Here is a 14,124-nt window from a genome sequence, read left to right as displayed (position 1 = left end):
AAATTTAGTTCCAAACCGATGTGTCACAATCTCATGAAATTTATCATTTTGGAAAGTGTGCAACAATCTTATAAAATTGTGACACATCAGTTTGGAACCAAATTCTAAAAAAAAGTGTTGGGATGTCTAGGAGCGAAGCTACCCTTGGCCTTGGCCCAGGCCCCCCAAGGCCAGGGGTTTTTCCCCCCCCCCCCAAAAAAAAATTCTTAAACAAAAAAAAAATAATTAATTTTACTCTTAAATTTTGTTATTTTTATAGTTTTGGCCCCCCCATTTTTTTTTTCAATTTGACTTCTCAAATCCTAAATCTTAGCTCCCCAGGAGAATGTCCAGCATTTCTCAACCTTCTTTTATTGAGCTGACATGATGGTGCCACTGTGAGCGTAGGAGGTGAGAGTAAACTGGCGACCTTTTGGCAACGTCCTCGACCGGTGACGCAATCATTACCCACATCAGCAAAGAGAATCCGAGAATCCGAGAATCCTTCACCTCTGAGATCCTTGCAAGCCAAAAAAAAAAAAAAAAAAAACGCTCAGTGGCTTATACTCCATCTGTTTTGCCACTTGTAGTATTATAGTATAGAGAGGGACCAAGAGACGGAGACAACCAAAGATTGACAGGTCAGTATTTTGTTTTCTGCTCTGTTTGGTTGTGAGAAAATTGTTATAAAAAAAAAAAAACTGAGATAATTTCCCCTCCTGGCTAAATTTTCATTTCATTGCATTTCATTTTCTAAGGATAAAAGATTTAATTTTTCCTTTATATTCGTTCAAAGGGTACTCGGAGTCATTCTTTCCCTTGCGTGGAATGTGTTGTTCCTATTGCAGGTATTGTATAAAGGGCAATTACTTATGGTAAGCAGTCAAGCGTCGTGATAATGGAGTGTGCTATAATGGGTAAGTTTTGTCCTTTAACCTTGTCAAGTCCAAGGAGTTTGGTGGTGGAAAAAAGGAAGGTATTGGGTATCCTCAACAAGTTCAAGTTTTGCTCTTCCAAATTTAAGATTCAAGCTCTTGAGGCTGAGACTCATCTCTCATCAGAGGTATTTCTCAATCTTGGCTATTTACTTCCTATGAATTATAAGCGTCTTTTTGATTAATCATAACAAGTTGACAAGTATTGGATTGGTGAGATCAGTATGATTTGAATGCACTACGGAAATATCAATTCTAATTGTAGGTAGGGGCTGAAAGACTGGGAAGTTCAACTGATGTTGGTATTGGAGAACTTGTCTGGCCTTCTCCTAGTGATGAAATCCCTTTTTGGAAAAAGGATTTCCCTTCTTGGGGTGTGAGCCCAGAAGTTCCTGCTGACATAAACAAGGATTCTGATCGCATGCACATAATTCATGTTACAGCTGAAATGGCACCCATAGCGAAAGTTGGTGGCCTCGGTGATGTTGTAACTGGACTTGCTCGTGCATGTTTGTCACGTGGTCATACAGTGGAGATAATGCTCCCTTTCTATGAATGTATTCAGAAGCAGCAGATCAATGACTTGGCATTAATCACTACATATGAATCTTATCATGACGGCAACTGGGTTCCAACTAATGCATATCGTGGGGAAGTTTCTGGCATCCCAGTAGTATTTATTGAACCGTCCAACCATTTCTTTAAGGGGCAATGTGTCTATGGGGGTTCATACAATGAGCTGGAGGCATATTTGTTCTTTAGTCGTGCTTGCCTTGAATGGATGCAGGTTTGTGGATGAATACTTGGGGTATCTTTTAATGTATTGAATTCCACTTTTTATTTACCTGGATTGATTTAAAAAGCTCAAGTTGGCTTGCTGATGTAGAAATAATAGAGGGATCAGTATCTTACAGTCGAGTGTTAGTAGACATCACAAAAGTTGTGTCAAAGCTAAAAGATGCTTAGAGCCTGTTTGGGATTGCGTTAAGGAACTTAAAATGTAATTTTAGTACATAAAAAGCTGTGATAAACAAAAAGCTGGTTTGTTTGTAAAAAACTCAAAATACTTTTGACTTTTTGCTCTAAAAAGAGTTAAAAAGCACTTTTGGAAAAAGCTTAAAAATGAAGTTTTTTTTTTTTTTTTTTTTTTCCTTCTAAAAAGCTTTATTTTCCAACACAACCCTAAATAGGTTCTGAAACTGTTATAACTGTAAATGAGTTGTCTGTGGTGTTTTTCTTGATTCTTTTTAACTGACTGACTCTAGGCTTGAGATAATTTAATTATTCCTTTAAGCCATCTGGCTTGAAAAATGTGGGGTGGATTATATCAGTGACATCTTGAACCATGTTCTTCCAATCATAGCAGCTGACTGCAACACAACCCGATATCATTCATGTCCATGAATGGCAGGCAGGAGCTTTACCACTGCTTTACTGGGATATGTACCATTATCTCTCACTTAAGGTATTTACTTCTGTTATTGCTACTATCTAGCATTTTCTACTTCAACAGATAACGGAGGTGTTAAATAGTTTTACCTCTCTTTATATGATTTTTGATATTGATATTGATATATTTACGTTTATAGAAGCCAAGAATAGTATTGACAATCCACAATATGGAGCATTATGGGGAGTGTAGGTAAGCTTATCCTTTTGTTATTCCTTTGTTCTTTAACCATCAACTCCCTTCAACATTTGCCATTTTCCATTTTATGCACCCATGGTTTGCAATTGCTTGGTTCACCCCACTACCACAATCTTCTGTCTCATTAAATTATTTTCCTCGATACCACAAGGTTTTACAAGTTTTACGGTTTTCCAAAGAGAGCAGTTTTGAAAGAAATTTCCTGCTTGTCTTACCCTTCTCCTTTAGAAATCCTACGGGCTACATACAGGAATATGGGATGTCTGCTGTGATATGAACATGGAATTCAGACACAGCGTCTTATCAGGCATGGTTATGTGGCTTTATGTTTGTGAATTTTATGGAGAGCAGTATTGTTTATGTGATAAATCAATCCTGCAAAAACTATGTGGGGACAGGGCTGCACCATGTGGATATTAAATGGAGAGTTGTCTTATGCTTGATTCAAGTCAATTCAAAGAAGAATTAACCTGAACTACTAGTTTAAGCCTGAAAATGAAAAATTATATCTACCCTTGGCAAAGCTGTCCTAGTGAAGGGGTAAAGGGACAAGAAGGGTAAGATGCCGGTGTATTTATATTATGGACTTTGATTAGAATGAAAATTATGTACTGTTGAGCACCAACGGATCATATATCAGTACCAAATAACAAATAAATTAATAGCTTATCACATGTATCGTAACAAAAAGGCATATGTTCTATTAAGCTAAAACACTTTCTTCTGCACATCTTTCAATAGAGCAGAGGTGAGATTGTTTGTAGATATCCAGTCTTTCATAGTAGAAATGTTTTATATATTGTTCCAAAATTCTTGAAGTTTCTTTTTCACTTATCAAAAAAACTTCTTGAAGTTTCTTTTTCTTTTATGTCGTGGATGTATTTTACATGTATTCTTCTAGATTTGAAACGCGATGAGGTTCGTATGTTGAATTTGATAGTGGAGAAGAAAACGTTGAACTATATTTATGGTTAATGACAGAGATCATATTATTCACTTTGAAAGGAATGGCCAAAAAGTTTCAGATAGTCTACATATTCGAAACACAGCAAGCTATATAGGAGAAATGAATAATTTATTTTTATATTCTTTTTCCTTTTTTTTGTTATTTATTTGGGTGTCTGGTCAATGATGGGAGATTGAGTACGATACTGAATTTGCAAGGGATGCCCCAATTTAAATAGCCCGCTTATTTGAAACATAGCAAGCTATGTAGGAGTAGTGAATTAGCTATTTTTTAATATGTTTTGCTTCTTGTTTCATTTTTTGGTTGATTAATACTTGTGTACAAGTTTAAAAATGTTTGGAGATTGATGCTTATGCCCCTTAGCAGATTTCTGTGACATGAATTATAAATGAAACTAGTGTTGAGACAATCTTTTGAGTTCTTTTAAGCCTGTCACACCTCTCATAGACATGGCTTCGTTTACCTTGGCAGCCAAGAGCAGCTCAGTAAGAGTGGTCTTGATGGATCTATATATGCAACCATAGACAAGGTTTTTCTTTATATTCTTGAACGTTCATGAACTTTCTGTTTAGATTTTTATTAAATATTATCTGGTGTAACTTTGGTCAATATTACATCGCTCAATAAATTTTCATTTGATGAGTATTTTTGGAATTTCACACCCTTTAGTTAGGATTTAACAGAAAATCATAACGGATGGGTGACATTGCAAAAGATTAGAAGTTCGATATACTAAATTGAGAGTGTTTTGTTTAACTTTGGAGTGGGGGGGTAATTGCAAATGCCATGAAGTTCAAGAGGGTTAAGTGAAGTTTCCCCAAAAAAGAAAAAGAAAAAAGGGTTATCGTATATGATTTCATTTGGCACCAATTGTGCCACAAATTCTCATGAATTGATGTATTCTCCATGCCAATGAGTTTTCTTAATTGATTAAAGGGTTCTTTTAGTTATACGCCTCCATCCAGCTAGAAACTTTTGCTTTCAGTGCTAAAACCTTTGTGAACTCAGATCATGGTTCAGTATAGGTCATTATTATTTTGTCAAGTTTCAACTGTCTGTCCAATTCGCTCCCTTGTAATTGACTAAAGTTTCTGGCTTTGCTTTTATCTCTCTACATGGCAGGCAATTGATGATCGAACTATTGGCCACAATCCTGAGAGATTGAGCTTATTGAAAGGTGGAATTGTGTATAGCAATGCAGTAGTGTAAGTAGCCTTCCTTTTTTTTTTTTTTTGGCATTTGCAAACAGTTTGTGCATTTGCACATACTTGTCAATAGCCATTTATTAATATATAATTGCCAGTATACCCTGAATTTTCGAATGACATTGTGCCATTTGGTACAAGGAAGAATAAACACACCAATAAGAAGGATTTCCATCATGGTGAGCAATTTGTAAAATGTTGAAGGTTTGATTTTGAAGATGGAAAAGGCCAATCACTGTGCTTTGGATGGCTTTTGAGCACTTTAATGGAAATCCTCACAAGAAATTATATCCTGAATAAACTGACATGTGGAGATATACCAAGATGCACGCATAATGTAAACATATAGTAGATAAATAGTAGACTATGTGGAGAAAGCAGGGAAGAACGGAGCAGCGTGCCGTGGGACTCGGTGCGTGATCTTTAACAAACGCACCTTGCTCTTTAGAGATTATGAGAGGAAGAAGTTGACGCAGCCTGTTGGATAGGATCTTCATGATACATGACGTGTGTGCATAAATGTATAAATCCAACTCACCCTAATTTCCACGTTATTGTCTAGTAAGTGATTTTCCATAATTTTTCAGCACAGTCTCTCCAACATATCTCAAGGAAACCCTATGCACTGGATGGCTTGCAAGCACGTTATTAAGGAATCGGGATAAGTAAGTTCCTCCATACATTTTAAGTTATAACCACTACATTTCACTTTGGCTTATTGTATTTTACTTTTCTATATAGCTCTTGTATTGTCCAAATGAAGTATCCTTAAACTGTTACTGTAGCTACAGATCAGTAATCAGATAATTTCCATACAGTAAATGCCTAGTTATTCATTGCCAAGTTAAGTCAGGTTTCCTATGTTATTAGGTGTTACACATTTAGTCCAATTCATTGTAGAATGCTGTAATTTTATTTTATTTTTCCAATTGAAATACTGTCTTCATGATGAATCCCATTCAAAGGTAAATTTCAAAGTGTATTTAGAGCAAAAAAGAGCCTTCTCAAGAATAAATTAGCCAATGTTTTAGCACTTGTAGTTAAGTGGAATGTCATATATGTTTGGAACTGTACACTAGATCTCTCTGGTACTCTTATAGCATACCTTGATTTGGGTGCTACTCATATGATATATCTTTTATTGCTATCAAAAAAAAATCCAAAGAAGTAGATTTAAAAGGAGTTGATGTAAGCTAAAATGGTCAGCATGTCTTAAGCCTATAATTGTTTTACGTTGAATATATTCCAGTGTCTTAATTGGTATTTGTAATGGCTACATTCAATGCCATTGCGAGTTACATTATAGCTAAGAACTTGATTGTTTAATCTATAATTTTTTCATGGTAATAATTCTGATTTCTCAAAGTAGACAGTTTCATTTTCAGGAAACTTACTCCTTTTCCAAATAATTGTTTCAAATGCCTACAAATCTTTGTATATGTTAGGGAGTTGCATGCATCACAAAACAACACAAATCCCTTTAAATTGAAAAAGGATGGAAAAAAAGTCACAGTAAATGGGCATTTTCTAGAGGAGGTCCATCACTCCATTGGATTATTATACATTTTTTTTTTTTCCATTCCCCTCCCCGCAGTTGATGACTTTAGTTGGTGACTTTTTTTCAGTCAATGACACCAAATGAAGGTTTATCCTTAAGGGAAAAATATGGAACATGACAAGTTTGTTAAAGTGCAGTATATTTTCAGTAAAAAATCGTAGTTGATGAGAATAAATTGTGAAGGTTGATGGCTTCAGAGATTATTCCTGTTTCTTTTCCTTGCCAAAGTATATAATTGCCCTATCCCCAAAAATCCTGCATTCATGAGGGATTAAATCCTAGAGCCCTGGAACTCCACCTTCCAGAGGAGGATAGGTACTATTAACTGACAAAGCAAGATTGTTCACTCATAAGGGGAAGGGGAGTGCAAATTACATTGCCCATTAGATTAGAGATAGGATAATGAAATGGGGAAGTGCTAATGGAATGACTATGGTTGACGTATGCTTGTTATTTAATACTAAGTTTTATGAACTATCTTTGAGTGTAGAAACTAGCCAGACTATATAATTAGAAAGTCTGGTCAGTCAATAAGTTGATAAAATTGGTTTAGTAGACTTGAGGATGCTGAGATGGATAAATGGCACTACTAAATATTAACACATATAGTGTGCCCACTGTTGCTGACACGTAAGAATATTCCCAACATATTAACCTTTAGTAGGTATATAACATGCCATATGTATTGTAGTCTGAAATTGAACGTGCTCAAGCCTAGGGCATGTGAAGGTTAACAAAATGTGTTTTCTATGCAATTTAATTGTATACCAAGTTTAAGGGAGAGCCAGCAATATGTTAACAGGATGTGGTCCCTATTCTAGGTGTGGTTGAATTATTTCCAGTTGTGTTCTAAACTACAAATTGGTAGTGCTTGAAATAAGCACTCATACTTACTATCTTCTTAGGGCACGTCTACATGAAGTATATTTTACAATTAAGATCCATTTCCGAATCAACTCATGATGCAATTCTAATGTTAACTTCTAGTAATTTGAAATACAACTTGAAACATTTTCTTGTTTTATAGTGGGACCACTCATTGGACTTAGCAAGACTAGCATAGGAAATTCTGCACATCTTTATCCAAGCATTAGTGGATATTATATGATGTTTTGAGTGGGGTTCATTAACTATGTAAGAAGGAAGCTGCTCCATGAAACCTTTTTCCCATGTCAGAATCTATTAAAATAGAAAGATTTACCAACCAATATGAACTTTTGGGTCCCACGTGAAACACCAAAATAGTATGCGGGACTCCTAAATGCACGTTGGTGTTCTTTGTTTCAATGTTTTGGCCAAAAGCAGTTGTTCTTTTGATGCTGGTTTGTAATTTGATGTGACTTTGCAATATTTAAGGCGTTAGCATTTATTTACTTGTACATGTTGAGTTGCTTTGTAGCAGTCTTGTTTTCTTCAAATATCTCCCTGATTTTCTCTTGGCTCAGTCTGGGCCTATGCGGTGCCATTATGCTTGGGAATCTTGTGTGGAATATCTTTGTGACGTGACGGGTACTTGCTTGATAAATATCCATTGCTGTGTTCAGATTATCTACTTCCTTTGTTTTTACATGAATCTATAATTAATACAGACCTTATTATTGTTCTTATCCAAAATAAATAAAAGTAACTTATTATGGTTCTCGTAGTTTCTGACAATGTTGTGCTATGTAATTCTGTAGATACTTTGGTGTTTTGAATGGGATAGACACTGCAATGTGGAACCCTGCTACTGACATCTTCTTGCCTGCTAAGTTCAATGGTAACATTTAGTTTCCATATGTATTGAATTCATTTTATCTAGCCAATAATTTTTTTGTTTGATCTCACATCAGCAAAAGAACAGGGTAATATGTCTAGAAAATGAAGGAGTCCCTCTCTCTCTCTCTCTCTCTCTCTCAGATTTTATTTTTTTATTGTTATTTTTTTTGTAGTAAATTTTACTTTTATATTGTTGAGCCCTTGTATAGTTACATACTTGTGAGATTGACACCGATTCAATATAGTGCAGTGTTGAGACCTGCAGGCTCCCACTACTATTATCATAACATGCTTCCATAGTATTAAAAGACAAGAAAGATTTATACATTCGTGACTCTGCTGTCTGCCAACCTTAGGGTAGGAAGTAGCTTTAATTGCAAATATGATGTCATCAAAGTACCAGCTCTAGTTTTTCCTCATGTGTGAACTGTTTTTATTTTGATCAAATCATAATTATCTATCTTCAAGATTTGCTTCCCAAGGTTCTCTAGTTTTCCTTTAAATTCTCTGTATTTCGTTGCTTGCAGCTCAAAAGCCTGAGGGCAAGAAGTTATGCAAATACTATGTTCAAAGGGGGCTTGGTTTGGCTTCAGAAGGCACTCTAGATGGTAACCATTTGCCAGATATAACATGCAAGGTGCCTTTAGTTGTATGTATTACTCGATTGGTCCCACAAAAGGGTCTTCATTTGATTTCTCATGCAATCAAGCGTGTTGAGGAACTAGTAAGTTTTGCTTTTTCTATTTTTTTTTTTCACGAGGAGCTCTCTCTCTCTCTCTCTCTCTCTCTCTCTCTCTCTCAACATGATAGAAATAAGAATATCTGTGAGATTATATCACCTTACAATTTTTATATCAATGCTTTTACAGTTTTTGTATTATTAACATTCCTGAAAATCTGTAAACAATATTTTTTTTTTTTTGATAAGTAATCTGTAAACAATATATATAGTGAATGCGACTCTGCCAGACTGGCTACCATAGAAAAACTCCATAATACTAGTAAAGAATGTCTGTTCTCTTATAAATGGAATATCAATACACTTCTTGAAGCCCCTTATCAATATCCACCATTTTGCGAATGAAGCAATAACAATAGTGTGCTAGTCCATGGCCATTATTATTGGAAGGCTGATGGACAACTTAAAGGTGAAATTTTACATTCGAGACATGCAAGTCAAGTTAAAAACCCCTGATTGAGACTTTCAGCCACTAATTGGCAATCACCACCTTCTCCAGTACCCACTAACCCTCAAAATTTGCAGTAGCTGAAAAAGAATTTTTTATTCTTGAAACATTGGAAGTTTAATGATAATAACTGAACAACATACCCTATCTCTTTCTTGGTTAAGAATAACAGGATTCAGCAGGAACTAGCATATTCTCTTTTTGAATGGGGAAAAAAGTTTTCAGCAATGTAATCCACATTCTTTTGAACAATTGAACAACTTCTGCCTTGATCTCTTGACGTGCGTGTGACTTCACCCATCAAGTTGGTGGCACCCAGCAGCAATTACCCCTTGGAGAAGGAGAGGATTACTTTCATTGGCTGAATTGTATTTGGTCTTTGATAGCCAACTTTGTGTTTTATAAAAAATGGGAGCCGCACTCTTAGTTTTGTATTTTGAAAAAAAACATAGCGCTGCACAACAACCTTTTTGTTTCTTCTCCGACACACTGCACGAAGAAAAAGAGAGAGCCTATTGGGGGTGAGAGAGAAAAAAAGAAAGAAAGAGATGTGCGACAATGAGAGAGAAATAGAATGAAATAGAGCTGCCGTTTGTCCCAGCAAAAGCGAAGTTTATCCTTTTGTTCTCTCCTTTGGGGAAGAATCTCTTTTATGTGAAAGTAAGGGTGTATTGAGACTTTGGGTTTTGAGTGATTTTCTCTTCACTATTTTGTATTCCATCTTTGATAGTGATTTTTTTTTTTTTTGTGATTGCCTCCGCTTTTGGACGTACTTCACATTGAGGGACCACGTAAATTTTTGGTGTTCTTGAGTGATTGTTTTGTCTTATTTACTTTAATTGTGGTCTTTTGCACAACAACATCCTTTTGAGATGATGTCATTTAAATCAACTATGAGGTCAAAGTTTTATTTGTTGTCTTTCTTAATTTCAATACTCAGCTTTTGTCTTCCTTGGATGAGATTTTGGAGAATAATTTCTCATCTTTCAGGTGTTTGATACTTTTAAAAAGACCTAGGTTTGATGATTATTTATGTCTTGAGCGAGGTTTATTAAGATCTGCTGACACACTGTTGTATTCAACACACTTAGATGTCTATCATGCAAACAAGTGTTCATTTATGAAGCATCTGTTAGTTTACTAAAATTTTGGGAAGTTTGATGTTGTTTTTTCTCTGAATATATGCTTTATTTTCTTAATTTGACTGCCTGAGTTTGAACTAAGTTTGTTCACGATATGATTTCAACTGGTTTCCATCTTTTCCAATGGAGTCACTTTTAGGGTGGACAGATGGTCATACTGGGGAAAGCTTCAGATGTTCGGGTTGAAAGAGAATTTGAAGGGCTTGCAAAATTGGTAATGGATCTGAGAGTTTGGTTCTACAGATTGTTCTAGAGTTCATAGATTGTATGGACATGCGACATGTTGTCCGATACAACATGGCAGGGACACTAATGTATCTATCTAAATATACCTAGTTTGAGAATAGAATTTACATACACATTATTCATTGGAAAGCTAACAAAAAAAAGGAACATATGGAGAAATCAAAGACTCTTATATAATTCTAAGAATGGAGAAATCATAGTAAAAGTATGTGGGCACTAATATCTTCAATCAATTTGGATCAAAACAAAAGAATTTCATCTCTCTTTTTCATAGTAAGTGGTGTCTCATCCTTTATTTATTTACTTAAGTTTGAAAGTCCTTATGCCTCTATTTTATTTTTTTATTTATTTTACAAAAAAAACATTTTCTAAAAATTTAAATTGTACTGCCATGTTTGAGCTGTGTCCTGGCCCTGTCCAAAATTTGTCCAAGCTGTATTTCTTCTGTGTCCTGCGTGGAGCAGTATTATTTCATTCAGATTTGTGTTCAACACATGGGTTTTGTTCCTGTGTATAATCCCTGTGTACCTAGGGGCGTCTTATGCTTTTTTAATAAAACTTTTCTAACTTATCAAAAAAAAAAAACATGTTTTAGAGGCATGTATGTCATGTGTCCATGCCCAATGTGTGTTGGACACTTGGACAACCTACCACTTGGGCATGTCCATGAAACATGGATTTCAATTATACCTCAGCTCTGTTCATGATATAAGCACCATTTTGGTGTTTGATCTGCCCTAATTACATTATAGAAAATTACATTAATTGAAGTATGTTAATGTGACTCATATACGTTCAATTCTTTATGAAATGTTGAACTCGTGGGATTGATACTTTTTTTTGCAGTCTTTTTGTTTTAAAGTGCAAATAAATTGATGAGCTACCAACATTCATTTATCCAACTTTTTTCTTGTAGCATAATCAAGGTCCTTCCATCCGGATCCTATTGATGTTTAGGTAAATCATTTTTTGAACACCATACAACAGTTATTCAATTCCTAGAATTTCTTTAATTGTATCTCTAATATTGTTATAGTTGTTGTAACTTGCAAATTATAATTATTTGTAGGTTGGAGAGAAATTCATTCCTTAGTTCTCACTGAAGTGTCTTCCCTAGCAATATAAATTACCCTATTTTAACTGAAATAACATGTACACGACTGTCACTGGATACTGACTGGACTAATACTTTCTTGTTCGTGGTATGCTTTCTATGCAGTGAAGAGTTGTCCCACATGCTCTATGCGGCAGCAGACATGGTGTTAGTTCCTTCCATGTATGAGCCTTGTGGACTTTCCCAAATGATTGGAATGCGTTATGGAGCAGTATGTACTTCAATAAATTGATTAGGTTCTGCTATCTATTTTATGATGATAGTAGTAAGAAACAGTATTTAAAGCTCAATTTTTAATAATCTTATGGTGGTCATAGTGACTGGCAACTTTTGGAGAAACAATCTGAAAATGAGATGCTAATGATTATGTGATTAGTGGGATGGTGAAAGGAGGTACATCCCCAGTTAAACATGATCAATTTCCATGGTGCTGCCTACGTGTTTGCTACAATATTTTGTGGTTTTATTTTATTTTATTTTTGAGATGATGTTTGCATGTACTATACATGCATTACATTAGTTCTTAGGGAAGACTGACATGAGGTGAATTTCTCATTTGGATTGAATGATTGTTGCAGGTCCCAGTAGTAAGAATGACTGGTGGTCTTGCAGACACAGTTTTTGACATGGATGATCAGTCAAACCATGACAGAGCTAATGGGTACTCTATTTTTATATATTTATTTATTTACTGATAGGCAAGTACAATGCACCCATATGGATACAACCCACTACTATACCCTTTACTCTTGTCTTATGGAAGGAGAAGATGCCATTTGACTGAAGACAATTGCCTATTCTACTTTTATTCTATATATTTAAAGAACCTGAAGATAAAAATTTTGGTTTCTACATGAATCCCGCCCACAACTTTATGATCTACCAAAGCAATATCACCAGGTCCTAAGCCATGATGTTAGTTTCATCCCCTTGCTGCATCAAGCCTTCCCTGTTTTTAATATATCGATATCTTCTTTAATGTGATATGCATGGTCTAGCTAGGATTCATATAGCTAATTACTCTTAAGTAGTTGGCATGAGTTAAATGAATTGATGTATCTTTCTCTTTTGAACCATGTAAATGACCCAAAAATTGTTACCTTTATACGCCAGGTTATTCAGTCCTGAATTCTGTTGTCACAATTGTTTACTGATGTCATTGTTTATTTACTTAACTATTTATTTACTCACATTTCAGGTTTGTTTTTGAAGGAATTGATGAAGGATCCTTAAATTGGGCTCTAGACCGTGCATTTGCTTACTACAGCGAGAGTAGGTGCAATCTAGTTAGACTGTGTATCATCTTTAATTGTTGCTGATGATCTTTTATAACCGCCTAATGCTTAGACTGCTTTAGTCTTCTATGAGGAGGAATGCTAATATTGCTAGGTTTTGAGAGCAGATAACCTAATTAAATGGGTCTTGTCATGGCTAGACTAAAGTAACTGGAGTATTAGGTTACGTTTGGTATGTAGAATGTCTATTCTATTAAAAAACATTAATAGCTTTTATTAGGAATGGAGGAAAATGGAATAGAATAGCATTGGTGTAGAATATATATGAGAAGGATGTAGCCCTTGAAATAGTCATTCCCTCATGGGCAAAAAGAAAAGGTATTTCAATGCTATTTTATTCTACATTCTTCTATTTTCAATAAAAATTATTTATTTTTCTAATGGAATGGACGTTCCGCATACCCAAACGTAACTTTAGTATTTTTAGTCTTCTTCAAGTTTTTTATTCTTGAGGTTTCCAAGTGGTCAGTAAGGTGCTTACAAAAAAAGGAAAAAGTAGTCACCAAGGTACCTGGAGATCCTCAAATTTATCACCAATCACATTCCCTCAAGAAAATTCATCCACCTCCAGTAGTTGAAATCGCCTTGTGTAAAATATTTTGAATTATGAAATCAAAGGGGTGGGAAATGATGGTCATGGAATACATTGGAATCAATCTTTGCGTGAGATTACTCCATTTTTTTTTTTTGGTCACAAAATTGTCATTTATTTTGATGAATGCAGAAGCAGATGAATGGAATGGCATTATAGGGAAGGTTATGGAAGTGGACAATAGCTGGAACAACACGGCTGGGAAATATGTTGACGTTTACAACTCAGTAAGAGTGAGATTGTGATGCTACTCAGGAGAGGATAGGCTTCCATATGGAGTAATGTTCTTAATCTGGGAATGCTTGGGGACTTGGAAGAGTAGGAAGCAAGCACTGCGTACACTCCAACAAAAATCACGAAGAATGATTTTTGAAATTTTTTTCTTCTTGTATATTGCTCTGCTTTAGAACAAAACCAACACTCCTACGGACAGAAATCGGCATCACAAAAAGAACAATCAAGACAATAAAATGTCCTACTACTTCTAACAAATTCATT

At 35.2% G+C, this 14,124-nt stretch overlaps 1 protein-coding gene across 3 annotated transcripts; it reads left to right on the top strand.

The window, feature by feature from the left end:
* The first annotated feature begins 345 nt into the window (after window positions 1–345).
* LOC133870266 (uncharacterized) lies at window positions 346–14,118 on the top strand. Of its 3 annotated transcripts, XM_062307354.1 has the most exons (15): window positions 346–620; window positions 828–1,042; window positions 1,180–1,701; window positions 2,278–2,379; window positions 2,504–2,556; window positions 4,001–4,058; window positions 4,652–4,734; window positions 5,322–5,399; window positions 7,972–8,051; window positions 8,578–8,774; window positions 10,519–10,593; window positions 11,542–11,582; window positions 11,845–11,950; window positions 12,318–12,400; window positions 12,938–14,118. In XM_062307354.1, the coding sequence occupies exons 2-15, from the start codon at window positions 878–880 to the stop codon at window positions 13,056–13,058; spliced, it is 1,764 nt and encodes a 587-aa protein (XP_062163338.1). In that variant the 5' UTR covers window positions 346–620; window positions 828–877; the 3' UTR covers window positions 13,059–14,118. The 3 variants fall into 3 exon arrangements, with proteins under 3 accessions (XP_062163338.1, XP_062163339.1, XP_062163337.1); XM_062307355.1 differs by lacking the exon at window positions 346–620 and having other exon boundaries at window positions 701–1,042; window positions 2,281–2,379; XM_062307353.1 differs by lacking the exon at window positions 346–620 and having other exon boundaries at window positions 701–1,042.
* Window positions 14,119–14,124: the final 6 nt, after the last annotated feature.

The sequence above is a fragment of the Alnus glutinosa genome, chromosome 6 (assembly GCF_958979055.1).
Source record: "Alnus glutinosa chromosome 6, dhAlnGlut1.1, whole genome shotgun sequence".
In the NCBI taxonomy this organism is placed as follows: Eukaryota; Viridiplantae; Streptophyta; class Magnoliopsida; order Fagales; family Betulaceae; genus Alnus; species Alnus glutinosa.
Note: the sequence above shows the minus strand (reverse complement) of the source record. Positions and strands in the feature narration are given on the sequence as shown.